Source organism: Calidris pugnax, unplaced genomic scaffold (genome assembly GCF_001431845.1).
Source record: "Calidris pugnax isolate Ruff unplaced genomic scaffold, ASM143184v1 scaffold56, whole genome shotgun sequence".
In the NCBI taxonomy this organism is placed as follows: domain Eukaryota; kingdom Metazoa; phylum Chordata; class Aves; order Charadriiformes; family Scolopacidae; genus Calidris; species Calidris pugnax.
In genome coordinates, this window is record NW_015090839.1 from 18,807,014 (window position 1) to 18,820,113 (window position 13,100).

Consider the following 13,100-nt stretch of genomic DNA (forward strand, 5'->3'; position numbering starts at 1 on the left):
TGTCATCAGTGTAACAGTTAATTAAAGGGTCTTTTTGCATTTCTTCTTTGGCAAGTGGAGCTTTCCCCTCGATGTCGTGCCACTGATGGGCCTGACTGAATGGTTACTTTTTTTGATTTGAGACTCAAGATGTTCATTTTCTTCCCTAAACAATAGATTGTAGGAAGGTGGTATCTCCTCTACTGTTATCTCCAGGCCAGGGGAAGGGTGTAGCTACACTGGGCTATTTTCAGCTGATCTTTGGGCACTGCTGGGAAGGACAGGGACCTAACAGGGAAGAAAGCATATATAGCTTATTCTGTTAAAAACGTCTATAAGTGTTTACTTGCTTTTTGAAAGCTGAAAAAACCATTGGTACCAACTCAAATACCATATGGAGAGTTGGTCATTACTATTCATAGCCTACAGAAAACTGGTAAGAACCTGTAAAGAAAAAAAAAGCCCCAGTTTTCTAGATCGTGTCACTGAGACTCGACCTGGAAATGGAAACTGCTGGCGAGCTCAGATGCTGGGGTCACACAAAGGGAGCATTTCTTCCCCTTCAGATTACAGAGTCTGACTTTCCCTTGTCTGGGACTACGTGGTGCACATAAAAATGCAGTAAGAAAAAGACACACTAACAGCACAGGTATCAGTTTACTGGGAGAATAGAAAAGGAGTGAAAATACACTGTCTTCTCATGTGTACTCCTTTTAGTAGCAGGGGAAATAGAACCAAAGAGAGTTTTCCTTTTTGAATGTTAGTATCTTCATATTTGTCTGTATGTAAATATTCATTGCTAGAAATTACAGCGCTGCAAACCCAGAGTCTGATGCTTTCAGTAAAGCCTTCCATTTCAGAGCTCGGGTCACAAGGATATTTGCAAGTCTTAAAGTTGAAGGTAAGCAATAACAAACATGGTGAGCAAAAGGAAGAGGGTTAACACACCAGCACTAAGCTTCCAGGTTGGGCAGCAGGGCTCGGCTACATCCATCTCAGAAAAAATACAGAGAAGGGCAAATGCTGAAAACTGAAGCGGTGGTGGGGGGAGGAGAAGAAAGCTTTCACAGACAGTGCTTCTACCACCAACATTTATTTCTGTTAAAGCAGATTATAAATCATCAGTACAAATATATATAACTTACATTTGCTTGTAAGGCCAAAGTTTAAAAGTAAAGTTAAAATGAGATGGTTTTCACAAGTCACCAGAGGCAGAACCTGGACCAGCTGCAGCCTTAACCACAAGGTTTCACAAAATCAGTGGGGAAAAAAAATAAAAACAAAGTTAAAAAACTCTAAGATCTATTGACAGACAAACATAAAATGGTTTCCCAGGCGGCCCCGGGCTGTAGATATGATTACAGTAAGTTGTCACAGTAGTGTTAGAACCAATAGATTAAGACAAAGAAACTGCAGCAATACATGAAAGGAAAAAAACCCATACTATATATAATAAGTAGCTTGATTCCGATAAAAAAACAGTAAATTTTCCCCATGGGTTTCAAACCATGACAATACTGTTCTTTAATTTTCTTTATTTAAAACTACGATATAATGACTTACTGGTTGTGATTGTTGTTGCAATATGCTACTTACAATGAACAGATACAAGAACAAGCTAGAGCCCCCTTTTCCACCCCACCCCCCGATATTACTTACAATAAGAATCAGAGATAAATCAATCTTATGTACAATTTCTTACATCCAACCCCCTTTTTTTTTAACCTTTGGCAAGATTACTTACAACTCATACAGCTTTTAATATCCAACTATTTAAAATATTCTAAATGCATAAAAATAAAGATTTTGGCTTTACTTTATTCTTTACATATAATATTCACTTTGTTACTCAAAATGGAAGCTCAACTTTTTCCACAAACCTAGCTTTTGCTAAGCAGGTGACAATCTCCCCTCCGTACCCCCCCCCCACCCCACCCCATTTTTTTTCCCTGAGGGGGAATGTCCAGGACTCGAAGGGCGTCGGAAGGACACAAGTACAAAATCTGCCTTCCTTTTGGTGAGATAACGGGTGTTTCTGCAGAACAGGCTCCGGGACTGGGTGCCTTTCTTTGCTCTGTTTTGACTTCCAGCTTTCCAGGCGAGGAGGGGACGCAGCCTGGGGTGGCGCCGGGACTCCTTTGAAGAACTGCACGTTAAATTCGCTGTATGTTTATATCCTCCCCGTAACCGCTCCCTCTTTCTAACTCATTTTCTTTTGAAGGGACCTTTGGGATTATCAAAGCAAACCGATCACAAACAGTCCCCTCCACTCCCTTTATCCCTCTATTCTAATGTACAATTTACCCACACCCCCCTCCCCCTTCCCCCCAAAGGACTGCTTAAAGTTCAATCTCAAATGTCTTCTGTAAATCGCTGGAGAAGGGGTTGGTCGGCGAGGGGTTGGTGCGCTGCTTGGCCTTGCTCTCCAGCGCTGCCCACTGTGCTTCGAAGGGGTCTACCTGTGGCGCAGGGGCCGGGGGCTGCGAGTGCTTGTCCTCTGCGGCCCATTTGCCCCCCTCCACCCCGTTGAAAGCCGCCGAGCCGTTGTGCTGGGCGGGGGGGCTGAAGAAGGGGCTGCCCGTAGCGCTGTTGCTCTCGTACTGAGGGAACGTCTGCTGTTTGACGAGGCTGGGCGACTGGTGGGGATGGGCCGCCGGAGCGTGGCTGGCCGTACCGAAGACGTTGGCCACCATCTGGGAAGGTGTGATCCCCACCACAGGTACGCTGGGGGCCGCGTAGGACATCCCGTTGGGTACGGCGTAGGGCTGAGCCGGGATGAAGGCCGGCTGCATGGGCGGCACCACACCCACCGGCACAGGCTGGGGAGCGATGAAGGTGCTGACTGGGAAGGCTGGGGCTGTCTGGGAAGCTGCTGGAGGAGGTTGGAGGAGCGGCTGCGGGGCTGGGGCCGGGGCCGGGGCTGGAGTTGGCTGCTGTTGGGCTCTGACAGTCTTTGAGACCTCTTCCAACCAGCGGTCTGCCTCCGAGGGAGTACGTCTGTGATTTCCTTGGAAGAGACTCGGCGAGGCCGCAGCTGAGGAGCTGCTGCTCCACTCGGCGCCTGGGAAGGAAAGCACGGGGCAGTCAGTGATGGCTCCCACCCTCTTACCCCTGTCATCAGTCAGAAAGGCTGGAGGACGTACACAAGAACACACAGGCCTCCACAGCTGCAAGACTGCTACCATCTTTAAGGTACTGTTCTATTATAGGAAGATAGTACTCAAGAAGGGGTAGAGAAGAGTTTCTTCACTAAAATGCAAAATTATCTTTTTTTTCTTCATAGCAGGCACCTGAGAGTTTAGGACAAGCAGGAGAGATGCCACCTGCACTCATAACTTAGTGGCCTTACCTAGTCCATAACCGCTAATTCCTCTAACTGGGGAGTATCCGTTTGTGAATGCACATCTCAGGGCTGGGGGGGTCTCAGAACTCAGAGCTCTAAGAAACTGTTTTTAAGACTTGCTTGCTCTGTTTCCCAAATTAAGGCTTTACCCGCTAAAGGACAGTCATGTAGTGGTACCGGGAGTTCAAGACAGCATTCGTTTTTCTGCCCCATTCCCACTGAAGTGTGAGCACTCACTATGATATAGGATATACAGGCAAATTTAAGGCAATATCTCTAATCAAATTACTATAGATGTAAACTGTACTTACTATGACTCCTTTATATTCTCCCTCCATCTTCACTCTCTCTTCCCTTACTCTCTTCATACATAACTCAGGCTGTTAAACTCTCAAACTGTATTCCAATGTTCAACACTTAGCATTTCAGACTTTTCTTCTATAAAACCAGCTCTAATTTTAACCCATTTATCTTCAATAATTAAAAAAACCCACCATTGTTTCCATTTCTCCCACAGTTTCAAACTCTGTCCCACCAGCTGAATTCTGGTTTTCCTTCTCCCTATAGTTTTCCCTCCCTAAGGGCCCCACCGTGTTTCCAATGTGATGAGAAAAGCAAGCAGGAATGCCAGAGATGGCTCTGCAATCCATGCGTTATTTGGCGGTTTGGAGAAGTGGGAAATCATTACTGCTCAATAGTCTCCTTTCAGCCTAGATCTAATTAAACCTAAAGATTTGTTTACTGTTGTTTTCACAGTGGGAACTGTTGGAGTCAGAGCTTAGAGTCTCTCTCATGGGGGAAGACTTAGTGAAAATGGGCCTGGTACCCTTACAAGGCCAAATAGAACTTACCATTTCAATAGCAAATTTCTCTTTTAGAGTTGAATTTATACCAGGGAATGATGTCAGTTTGATGGTAGCCTACTAGCATATGTGTACCATAGGGGTGACAGCCATTTCAAGTACTACCTTACATGATCTATAACTTGTATAGACATGGGCTAGAGGGACAGACTAAACTTATTAAACAGAAGAAACAAACCTCTAAACCCCTTAAGGAACTCACTTAATCTCTCCTTATGTATGTTAGTGGAAAGAACACACAAAAATTACTTTGGGTACACACAGAGATTCTTTCCCCTTCGCCCCCAGACACACACTATCTCATTACTTCCTTTTTCAGCACTGTGTTCTCTAAAATGCTGCCAAAACAAGGATCAGTCCAGCTTATAGACCCAGAACCACCGAGTTCATCGCTTCCCTCCATCCACTCCTGCAAAAGGCTACTACTTCCAGCTTTTGTTCGTGTTCCTTCCACTTGCCATTAAGTGGCCTTGACAATTGTCTCAGGGGCTCCATTAGGCTTTTGATCCAAGCTCTCACAGCAACGCACCGGATCCAATTCCAATCTTACCGGCGACCACGGCTGCAGCTCCAGTGTTAGCAGCAGGAGCATGAGCCCAGGGATTGGTTTCCCGAACTGGCGTAGCTGCGGGGACTGCAGCAGCTTGGGGTGGGTTAGCAGGAAGCACACACAAGGCAGAGGCAGTGCCATTGACTAAAATGGGAGCAGACAACAGCAGCGCCATTAATTCATGCAAGGCATGCGCGTGGAGCATTAGTGGGCCATGGCGTACCTACCAACACACAACAATTTTAGACCCTTCCACATGACAGCAGTTTGGGTAAATTAACCAAATTGGGCTGACAGTTGATAAAGCGAGTAAATTCCATCTCGCCAAGCCAACGCTTGTTAACAGAACTGTGGGATGGGGGACTTTTTATGTATTTGATGAGATCTTGAGTTCTGATGACTGACTGGAGTTAAATTTGTTTTTATAGCAAAGAGATATGGCTCACCAGAAGTTACTGTATGATTAATTTTAGATTTGAGAGAAGAACAGATTTTAGATGTAAAGTAGCAATAACTGCATTTAACAAGGAGAGGTTCTTTTTTTCACACAATTTGTATAAAAACGTATCAGTGAAATGAAGATTAGAGGCTGCTCTGAGTTCTATAGTTGGCATCTCTCCACAACTTATCTAAGAGTTTGTGTGAAAAATAGTAATCATGTGGTGGCACAAAATCTCTTCCCTTAAGGGATTTGGCTCCCATGACACACACTTGTTAAAGTTTTTGCAGCTCAGGAGCCGAATGTTAAAAATAGCCATTATCTCAAAGCCAGTCCCTTTTACAGGTAACTATCGTGTGGTAGGTGCATGAGCTTTTTGTTAGAAACAAAACCACAAAAACTAAACATACAAGATGAGTAAAGCAGGATGCATTCCCCCAAAGTACTGATAACAGGACTTGCACATGAAATTAAGACCACGTGTTACTGGAAGGCAACATGATACGCATTCAAGTCTCATCCAGCATGACCACAGCAGGCAAAGAAGACACAAACCTTGAAAGGCAGGAGACTGTGGTGCGACTACTGTCACTGGTTTTGTCATGGGGGCCGAGGAGAAAGGATCTTCTGAGGGTGTGCTGAAAGCACTGGTGATTTGAGAGCACAGGGCGCTGATGCTGTCCGTTTCCCCTTCCACCTCTGGGACTAAAAGGTAAACAAAATTCATTAAGTGGGAAGTTTAAAGGATAGAGAAACAACTTACAAATACCAATGTGAAATTGAAATATAATTAGTTCCCTTGTGTCCTAGATGTTCCTGCTACTGATTTGCATGACAGCTTTTTTTAAAATCGGTGTTGAAGACCTGGCCTGAAATAGAACACCACATTAGTGTATTTTATGACTAAGTCAAGAGGGTAAGGAGATCAGCGTTCCAGATTTAAAGTCGGTTATTACTGCTTCTCTGGGTCAATGTAAGAGGATGTTCATTTCAGAAAATAAAAGGTTTTCCATAGCTTTAGTAGAGATCTAAATCTTTCAGTATTAAAGTGCTAAACATATCAAGGATTTGGCGCTCAGATCTGGCACTCTGCAAAATGAAAATACTTCTGATAGATCTAAGTGTTCCAACAACACACTTCCACAGTAACTGGATGAGTTTAGATGTGCTGACAGCAGCGTGCAGTGGCAAGTCAGGTCTGGAGTTAGAACGTGGATTGCTCCAGTTCAGCAGTAGCTGAAATCCCTACCTCCTGTGGGAGAATTATGAAAAGCAAAAGCTGAATGCTCAAATAAAATAGACACTCAGTTTTATACCAAGTATCAGTATAATGTGGATAAAGTAACATTTGGAGTAAAACTGCCGACTTACCAGATGTTCTCATTATTATTAATTGCACTGCTTTGCGGAAGTACTGATCATCAGTCCTTCATTGCACAGAACTGGCATAAGCAGGCACAATTAAGCACAAACAGTATAAAAAACAGAAGATATCAGGACACAACATGCACCATATCTAAAGTTCATGGGAAAGCATGCCCAAAACCTGATTCTTTGAGGGATACTCCAACACGGCGCGTGTGGTGTGACAGGAAGCAGCACTGGCAGCAGCACATGGGAACATGCATCAGAAATGTTCTGAATCACAAAACTCAGATTGCAGCGTGCACAGTGAGCATCACTAGTGAGCAGTGCACTGTTACTATGAAACTGATAAACTCAGTGCTGGTCTTAAAGCACAAGTCACCAAATAAGGACTGTAAGAGAAGTCAGGCTGGGTATTTCTGTTGGTTTTGCCTTTGCCACGGTAATTCTGACTTTAAAGCTAGAAGTAGCTTTGGAAGGTACTAACAGCAGCTCTATTGCCAAGTGAGCACACAGCTGGCCTGCAGGACAACCTGGCTAAGGGGATTCTAGGACATTACGTGGGGTACCGAGCACCCCAGGCATTTACCTTGGGATGATGCTAGAAAAACCCCACTACTGTCATCTAAAAGCTGTGCCACGCATTGCTGATACAGTACAGTACACCACCTGAACAGTACCGTTTCTGCTAACGCAAGGTGAAAAGCCATTTCATTGATCTCAAAACGAAGAATTCAGACAGGCAGAAGGACAGACTGCAGAAAAGCATCACATGATCCCATGACAAGCAATTAAGGCCTGGGAGGGATTTGTCTCTGGAGATGCCCTGGCATTAAGTGGAGGAACTGGTTCCGTGACTCAGAGGGAACCTGCACCTACTAATTCACCAACACCCAATTCCTGCAGCACTTCAAGCTGTGCTCCAGTATTTCAGAGAGTGATTAGGAGTGCTGCCTTCTGCTTGTGAATACTGCCTCGCCTATTCCCAAAGCAGAATTTGGTGATGTTTGTCCACAAGAAGTGACCCACATGAGGCAGGAAGAAGAATTTACTAGAAAACAAGGAGTTATTTCAAGCCACAGAGAAGGAAAGGAGGAAGAGACAATTTAAGGTAATGTTTCACTGGAACCATTTGGCTTTACCTGAGTTTTTCATGGGGAAATCGGTCTTCCTTTGCACTGTTGAAGGCAGCTCATTTATTCGCAAAGACAACTGGCGTTTAAAAGGAGACATCTTTTGGCTCAGGGCAGGGAAGCCCCTGAAAGACCCTTGCCTGGCAAGCTGTTCTATAGGGGCATGCCTCCGGGGGATAGCGTGGGGATTGCTCATTTCTTTATCCAGAGAGGCAGCAGCTTCAGCAGTAGGAGAGGTTGGTGAGCCAGAAGAGGGGGCAGTATTGTTTGGTGCAGCACCTGGTGCTACTGTTTTCACTTCTGGTTCAACTGCTGGAGGAAATACGGTGAGGTTAGAAAAGTAAAGCAAAGTAGCGTTCAATTGCCTGCCCCTACTCCCATTTGTTTTGAAAAAAGAAATTGCAGGAATTTGCATAACTAGTAGTCTTCCAAATGAGTTTCTAATATCACAGTAGAAGAATAATTTCTTCTTCTTTGTCCTCACCATGTCACTTTACGCACATCCAGTCTCCAAAGCAAAGCTTACTAAGGCTAGTCACTTCATAAAAATGATGGCCTTATAAAGGTATTCTTTCTAGCTATTCCCGAGACCCAGCTCTAGAAATACTTGCAATTCGTTTATGACTAAGACTAAAAAGTGTATTGTATTGAGACCTACTTTGCCTCTTAAAACCTACAGCCCAAATATTACTACAGGACTGTACCAGGTTACTGAGAGCAGCATGGCTCAGCAGCAGCAGGGAAGAGAACCCAGCCCTAGGACCTTCTTTTAAAAGCCCCCCTCCCACCCCTGCAGAACCAGCAGCAGCAGCCAGACACAGCGCAGAAGCTCCAGCAGGCCAAGGGCAGCAGCAGCACTGAACAGGTTACGCTGCATTTAGTGCTCCGGCTGCAGCTCCCCCAGGAAATACATTACAGGTAGATGGAAGCGCTGCGAGGCAGATCCTGCGAGCTGACAGCCCCTGCTCACACCAGCCACGTTCACAGTGAGTTCCCCTGTCATTTCTTTAACTGAATTTAGCTGCAGGGCTACCACCCAGTCACTAGTTACTTGCACTGGAAGCTCCTCCAACTTAAAGTCAGCTGCTTCACCTTGCAGGGCTCTGCACAGCACTGCGGTGCTTCTGTCACCCAGGCCTAGCACTAGAAATGTTGGATTAAGCCCAGTGTAAATGGTAACAGTTATGATTAGAAAAACAACAGGGAACTTTCCATGTCTAGGAAAACTCACTCATCTCATAAGTGAATTGGCTTTGGGGGCAATAAACACAGGTCATCAACGCAGCAGAAGGGGAAATCTCGCCATCCATGCGAACTCTTATTTTACCTGTGTTGCTTTCCTAATGTTTCAGGAAAAACAATGACTTTTTTATTTTGTTGGCACATCAATGGAATAACTAGAAGTCCAGCAAGAGAGGAGTCACACTAGAGGTTTCTGAGGAGCTGGAATGGTAGGAGCAACTAATTATGTTGTCTTGCAAGCTTCAGTACCCATGAGTTGCAGCTGCTCGTTCAAGTGAAACTTTTCTAATCAGTCTTTCTTGGAAAGGATTTCACACACCTTCATTGAGTCAAGACTTTGACTCATGCCCTCCAGTAACAAAGGCCTTGTGTTTAAGCTTCATTTAGCACATTCTAAAACTAACGTATGGGAACAAGCAGATGGATGATGAAAACAAAGATTAAAGTTTTGCAATCGAGTGGCAGCATAAAACTTGCCGTGGAACCCTCTGAAACAAAAGTTCAGCTCCACTGGAAAGAGGGCTGTGAACAATATTTATAATACTTATTTTTTATTAGTTGTAGAACTCCACTACTTGTAATAAAAGTGGGGTAAGAAGTTCTACTTTCACTTGAATTTCATTACACATTAAATGGCATTTTAAATGTCTAAGATGTAAAAACTAACTCCTCTCAAATCAGTTAGTTACTAATTTTGAATGTAATTAACAGTGCAAGAGTTACGTGTTTTATTGGGAGTTGTTGTTTTGGTTTGTTTTTTTTTAGAAAGCCCCCGGTGATTGATCTGTTCTTTCCTCATACAATACGACTCTATACGTACATGTTGTAACCTACCTTAAAAATAAAAATACATTATTTTCTAAGAAAAATGCCTACAGTTTTCTGTTTATTTACCATAAGCTTTAGCCTAGAAAGAGGATTACTTTATGTCTGCCAAACTTGTTATATTTTTATAACGTTTTCTAATCAGGCCTTTTAGTGCAGTACACCTACAGTGACCTCTGCTATGAAGCAGGATGACAACCCAACGCAGGAGCAGCTTTCACACACGAAGCCACCTGTGCTGTTTCTAGAGGAAATGTGGGAAAACACGCTACGAGTGAATCTGGGAGCATTTTCACCTTATGAAGTGACAAGCATCAGGGAATTAGGATAATACTGACACAGAGAGGGAACGCAGCAAGGACGCTGAGCCTCAATCCTTGCCCGGGCTCCGACTGACCTCAGCGCTGGTGTTGCTCGCTCTGGGTGATGGTGTAAGTCCCAGCCCGTACCTTTAGCATCCGGCATCTGTCTCATGATTTCCTCTCGCTCCGCTTGTTCAGTAGCTGTAGTGACCCTGAACGACCCCTCTCTGGTGAAGGTGGTTCTGCTGGCATCGAAGGTGGCAGTCACTCCACACTCCTTCTCCCGCTTCTGCTTTCGCTCCAGGCACGCTGCGAACGCACAGCCCACGGCGTGACTCAACCTTTCCCCCTGTAGAAGACAACGTCGCGTCATATGGTAACCGGAACAGAAACATACATGTGCTTCAAGCATGGCAAAGTGATAGCCTGCCTTTACAAGAGGAGTCTAATTAAAGCATTCAAGAGAACTACTGTAATTGGCCACCTTTTGTCTGGCTCTAAAATTAAACCTGGTACATAAAGGTTCCCAACAACTAATGCACAAACAGTGTTCAAGAAGGCCACTCAGAAATGAAAGAGATTGTGGGATATCTCTTTAGTTCATCCAGGATGCTGGTGCAATAACGAGCCTGCACGGATGGATCCCCTGCCTCTGGATACGTTTGTGCACAAAGAAACGCTTGTGAAGACGTCTTAAGCAGGTGTAAGTCCTGAAGGACAGAGAAGTGCTGTTCTCAGAAGGAGAAAGTTCACCGAGGGCTCAGGGAGACACGACAGTTGTGTGCAAGCATGAAAATTAAGAGTACAATGGTGATTACTTACACCTCTTACTGGCCCTGACCAACTGCACAAGTTAGTATTAAGAGTGCCTGCTGAAAAGCACTTCCATTATTAACCAGTGAGGTTACAGGGATCCACTGTCCAGTAACTGCAATAAGGAAAGGGAATTCAAGTCGGAGGGAGCCCAGCATCCAGCTGACACAGCAGCTACAGCTGAGTCAGAGGTGCCAGAACTACCACTACCTCAACTCAGCTGTTATAATCAGTAAGTGAAAAACAGAAATGCTCCAGCTCTAAAGTAAGTTTAACCGGGAATTTCTCTTTAAAGAAAAATGATAAATTGCCGAGTACAATTGCTCTGAACGTGCAGCTATGTGGGGCTCACACAATGAATTTGCATGAGGTTTCAAGTGCTTTGTGTAATACAGGCAGGATCCAACACAAAGCAGAAAAAGGAAAAGGCCACATCAGGGAGTTGAATAACTTACTTAAGTCTACATGGCAAGAGACTGATAGAGGTAACTTACTTTCAAACCTTCTACTGGAAAAATCTCTATCATTTCAAAGCAAACAGAATGCTAATTTAATTCAGTTTAGCTTCATCTCTTAACATTCAGATGACTTTCTATTCAAGACAACATTCGCATACAAGAGGCTGCATTCATAACCAGTCTGTATTTACTCACTATGATTTTATCCTGGAAAAAACTGTCATTGCTGTTTCAGTTTTTGGCTGTATACGTTTTCAGATGAGAATATCTTCTGCCTATTTTTAGAAGAGTAGTTCCCTTCTGCTAGAGATATCTGAGGCTGACTGCATTCCATTTATACACATGCTGGGCACCATTTCTCTCCACAAGACGACACCACAGAGGGATGGCAAATAATTCAGATTACAAAGATATTTTAGCTGAAGTCAAAACATATTGCAGTGTTCTAGATAGTTAATTTTTCCAATCCCAACTTCCAACTAGAGGAGTTGGATACACACCATATTAAACTTACCGTGTCCTTGACAGCCATAAAGCAGTGGCAAATCCAGCGTCTCGTCGTGCCATCGCGACAGATGTATGAGAATGCCCGGTCAAAGTTCCTGTCTGGTGCGCAGAAAGAAACCTTCTCTATTGTCTGATCAACTATAAGATCCTAGAGGGAAAAAATCCCCACCCCCACAATAAAAGGAAACATGTGAGGAAACATGGAGAAACACCTGAACAAGTCATTTTCAGTGTTAACTGCAAGAAGACGAGTTATACTAACAAGAAGATAACCTCATGGGGCTGTAATTATCTGTCAATGAATTCACCATTCAGAATCTATTCCCAGTATGAAACAAAAAGGACAGATGATATTTTCCACCAGCCACCTTCGGAAGAAGCACCACTTAAGAATCTAGATGGACAAACAACTCCTAAGATCTCTCCTCTAGACTATGGAGCTCACATTTCTGTTTTATTTTATGTTTACAGCAGCTCCAGTAGTCTTGCAATCAAAACAATCTTTACTGTGGTTAAAACACAAGGCTGAAACTTATGGGAGAGGTCTGTGAGTGTGAAAAGGTCTAGCAGCTGCTGCACAACAATCAAAAGCTGATCTGCCAATTAGCTAAGAGGGATGCAATGGAAAAGCACCAGCAGCGCTGGTAGTACCAAACGGCCCTGATTTGTTCCCAAAGGTTGATGGGAGAGGTGTTTCTAAAAAGGAAACAGTATAGTTCAACCACTATGCTATCTTCATTAAAAATTATTTTTCCTTTTTTTTTTTTTTTTAAATTGTTCCTTTGAGTTGGTGGTTAGTACTTGGCACCTGTGCTAATGTCATCAACCACCAGGAGGCAATAGTATATTCTCTTTTTAAAGCCTATACTTTTAATTTCCTCCAGGGCCTGCACAACTTATTAAAATTCAATTTTAAAAGGTTAGATATATTGCGCAGTAGCATTTCTAAAAATAACACATGTATTATTATTTTTAAACGAGGCAATCAGTAGACCGAATTCACCTACGTAGGTATGTTTGTATTAGAAACTGAATTGTTAAGAGACAGTAACTGTAGCGCTGATGAGCGATACCATAACAGCAGCCCCAGAGAGTCTGGCCACAGAGCAGGTACGTGACCGGAGCTGCACCGCAGAGGGATACGTTATCTCTGCCTGCTTCTCAGCGTTGGCTGGCAGAAATCATCTTTTAGGTTGACAATGGGTTAAATGACATGAGTATAAAATGAATTCATTTCAGACTAATGAGAGTAAGAAGTGTTCTGATGCCATCTTTTAAAAT

The 13,100-nt window shown here is 43.8% G+C and overlaps 1 protein-coding gene and 1 long non-coding RNA gene across 8 annotated transcripts in view; one reads left to right on the forward strand and one right to left on the reverse strand.

Annotated features, from left to right (window-relative positions):
- Positions 1-1,052: 1,052 nt before the first annotated feature.
- The window catches only part of NUMB (numb homolog (Drosophila)), a 122,615-nt gene continuing 110,567 nt past the window's right edge, over positions 1,053-13,100 (reverse strand). For 4 of the 7 annotated variants that reach the window (XM_014941716.1, XM_014941712.1, XM_014941714.1 and 1 more), the window contains 5 exons: positions 11,827-11,967; positions 10,189-10,390; positions 7,682-7,984; positions 5,730-5,879; positions 1,053-3,040 (listed from right to left, as the gene is read on the reverse strand). In XM_014941716.1, the coding sequence (XP_014797202.1) occupies positions 2,319-3,040; positions 5,730-5,879; positions 7,682-7,984; positions 10,189-10,390; positions 11,827-11,967 (1,518 nt within the window). In that variant the 3' untranslated portion in view covers positions 1,053-2,318. Of the gene's footprint in view, positions 3,041-4,735; positions 4,880-5,729; positions 5,880-7,681; positions 7,985-10,188; positions 10,391-11,826; positions 11,968-13,100 lie in introns of all 7 variants that reach the window. The other 3 variants (XM_014941717.1, XM_014941715.1, XM_014941719.1) reach the window with 2 other exon arrangements.
- LOC106887929 lies at positions 5,868-9,783 on the forward strand. The gene is made up of 2 exons (XR_001411997.1): positions 5,868-7,650; positions 8,352-9,783. It is a non-coding gene; the product is annotated as an uncharacterized LOC106887929 (long non-coding RNA).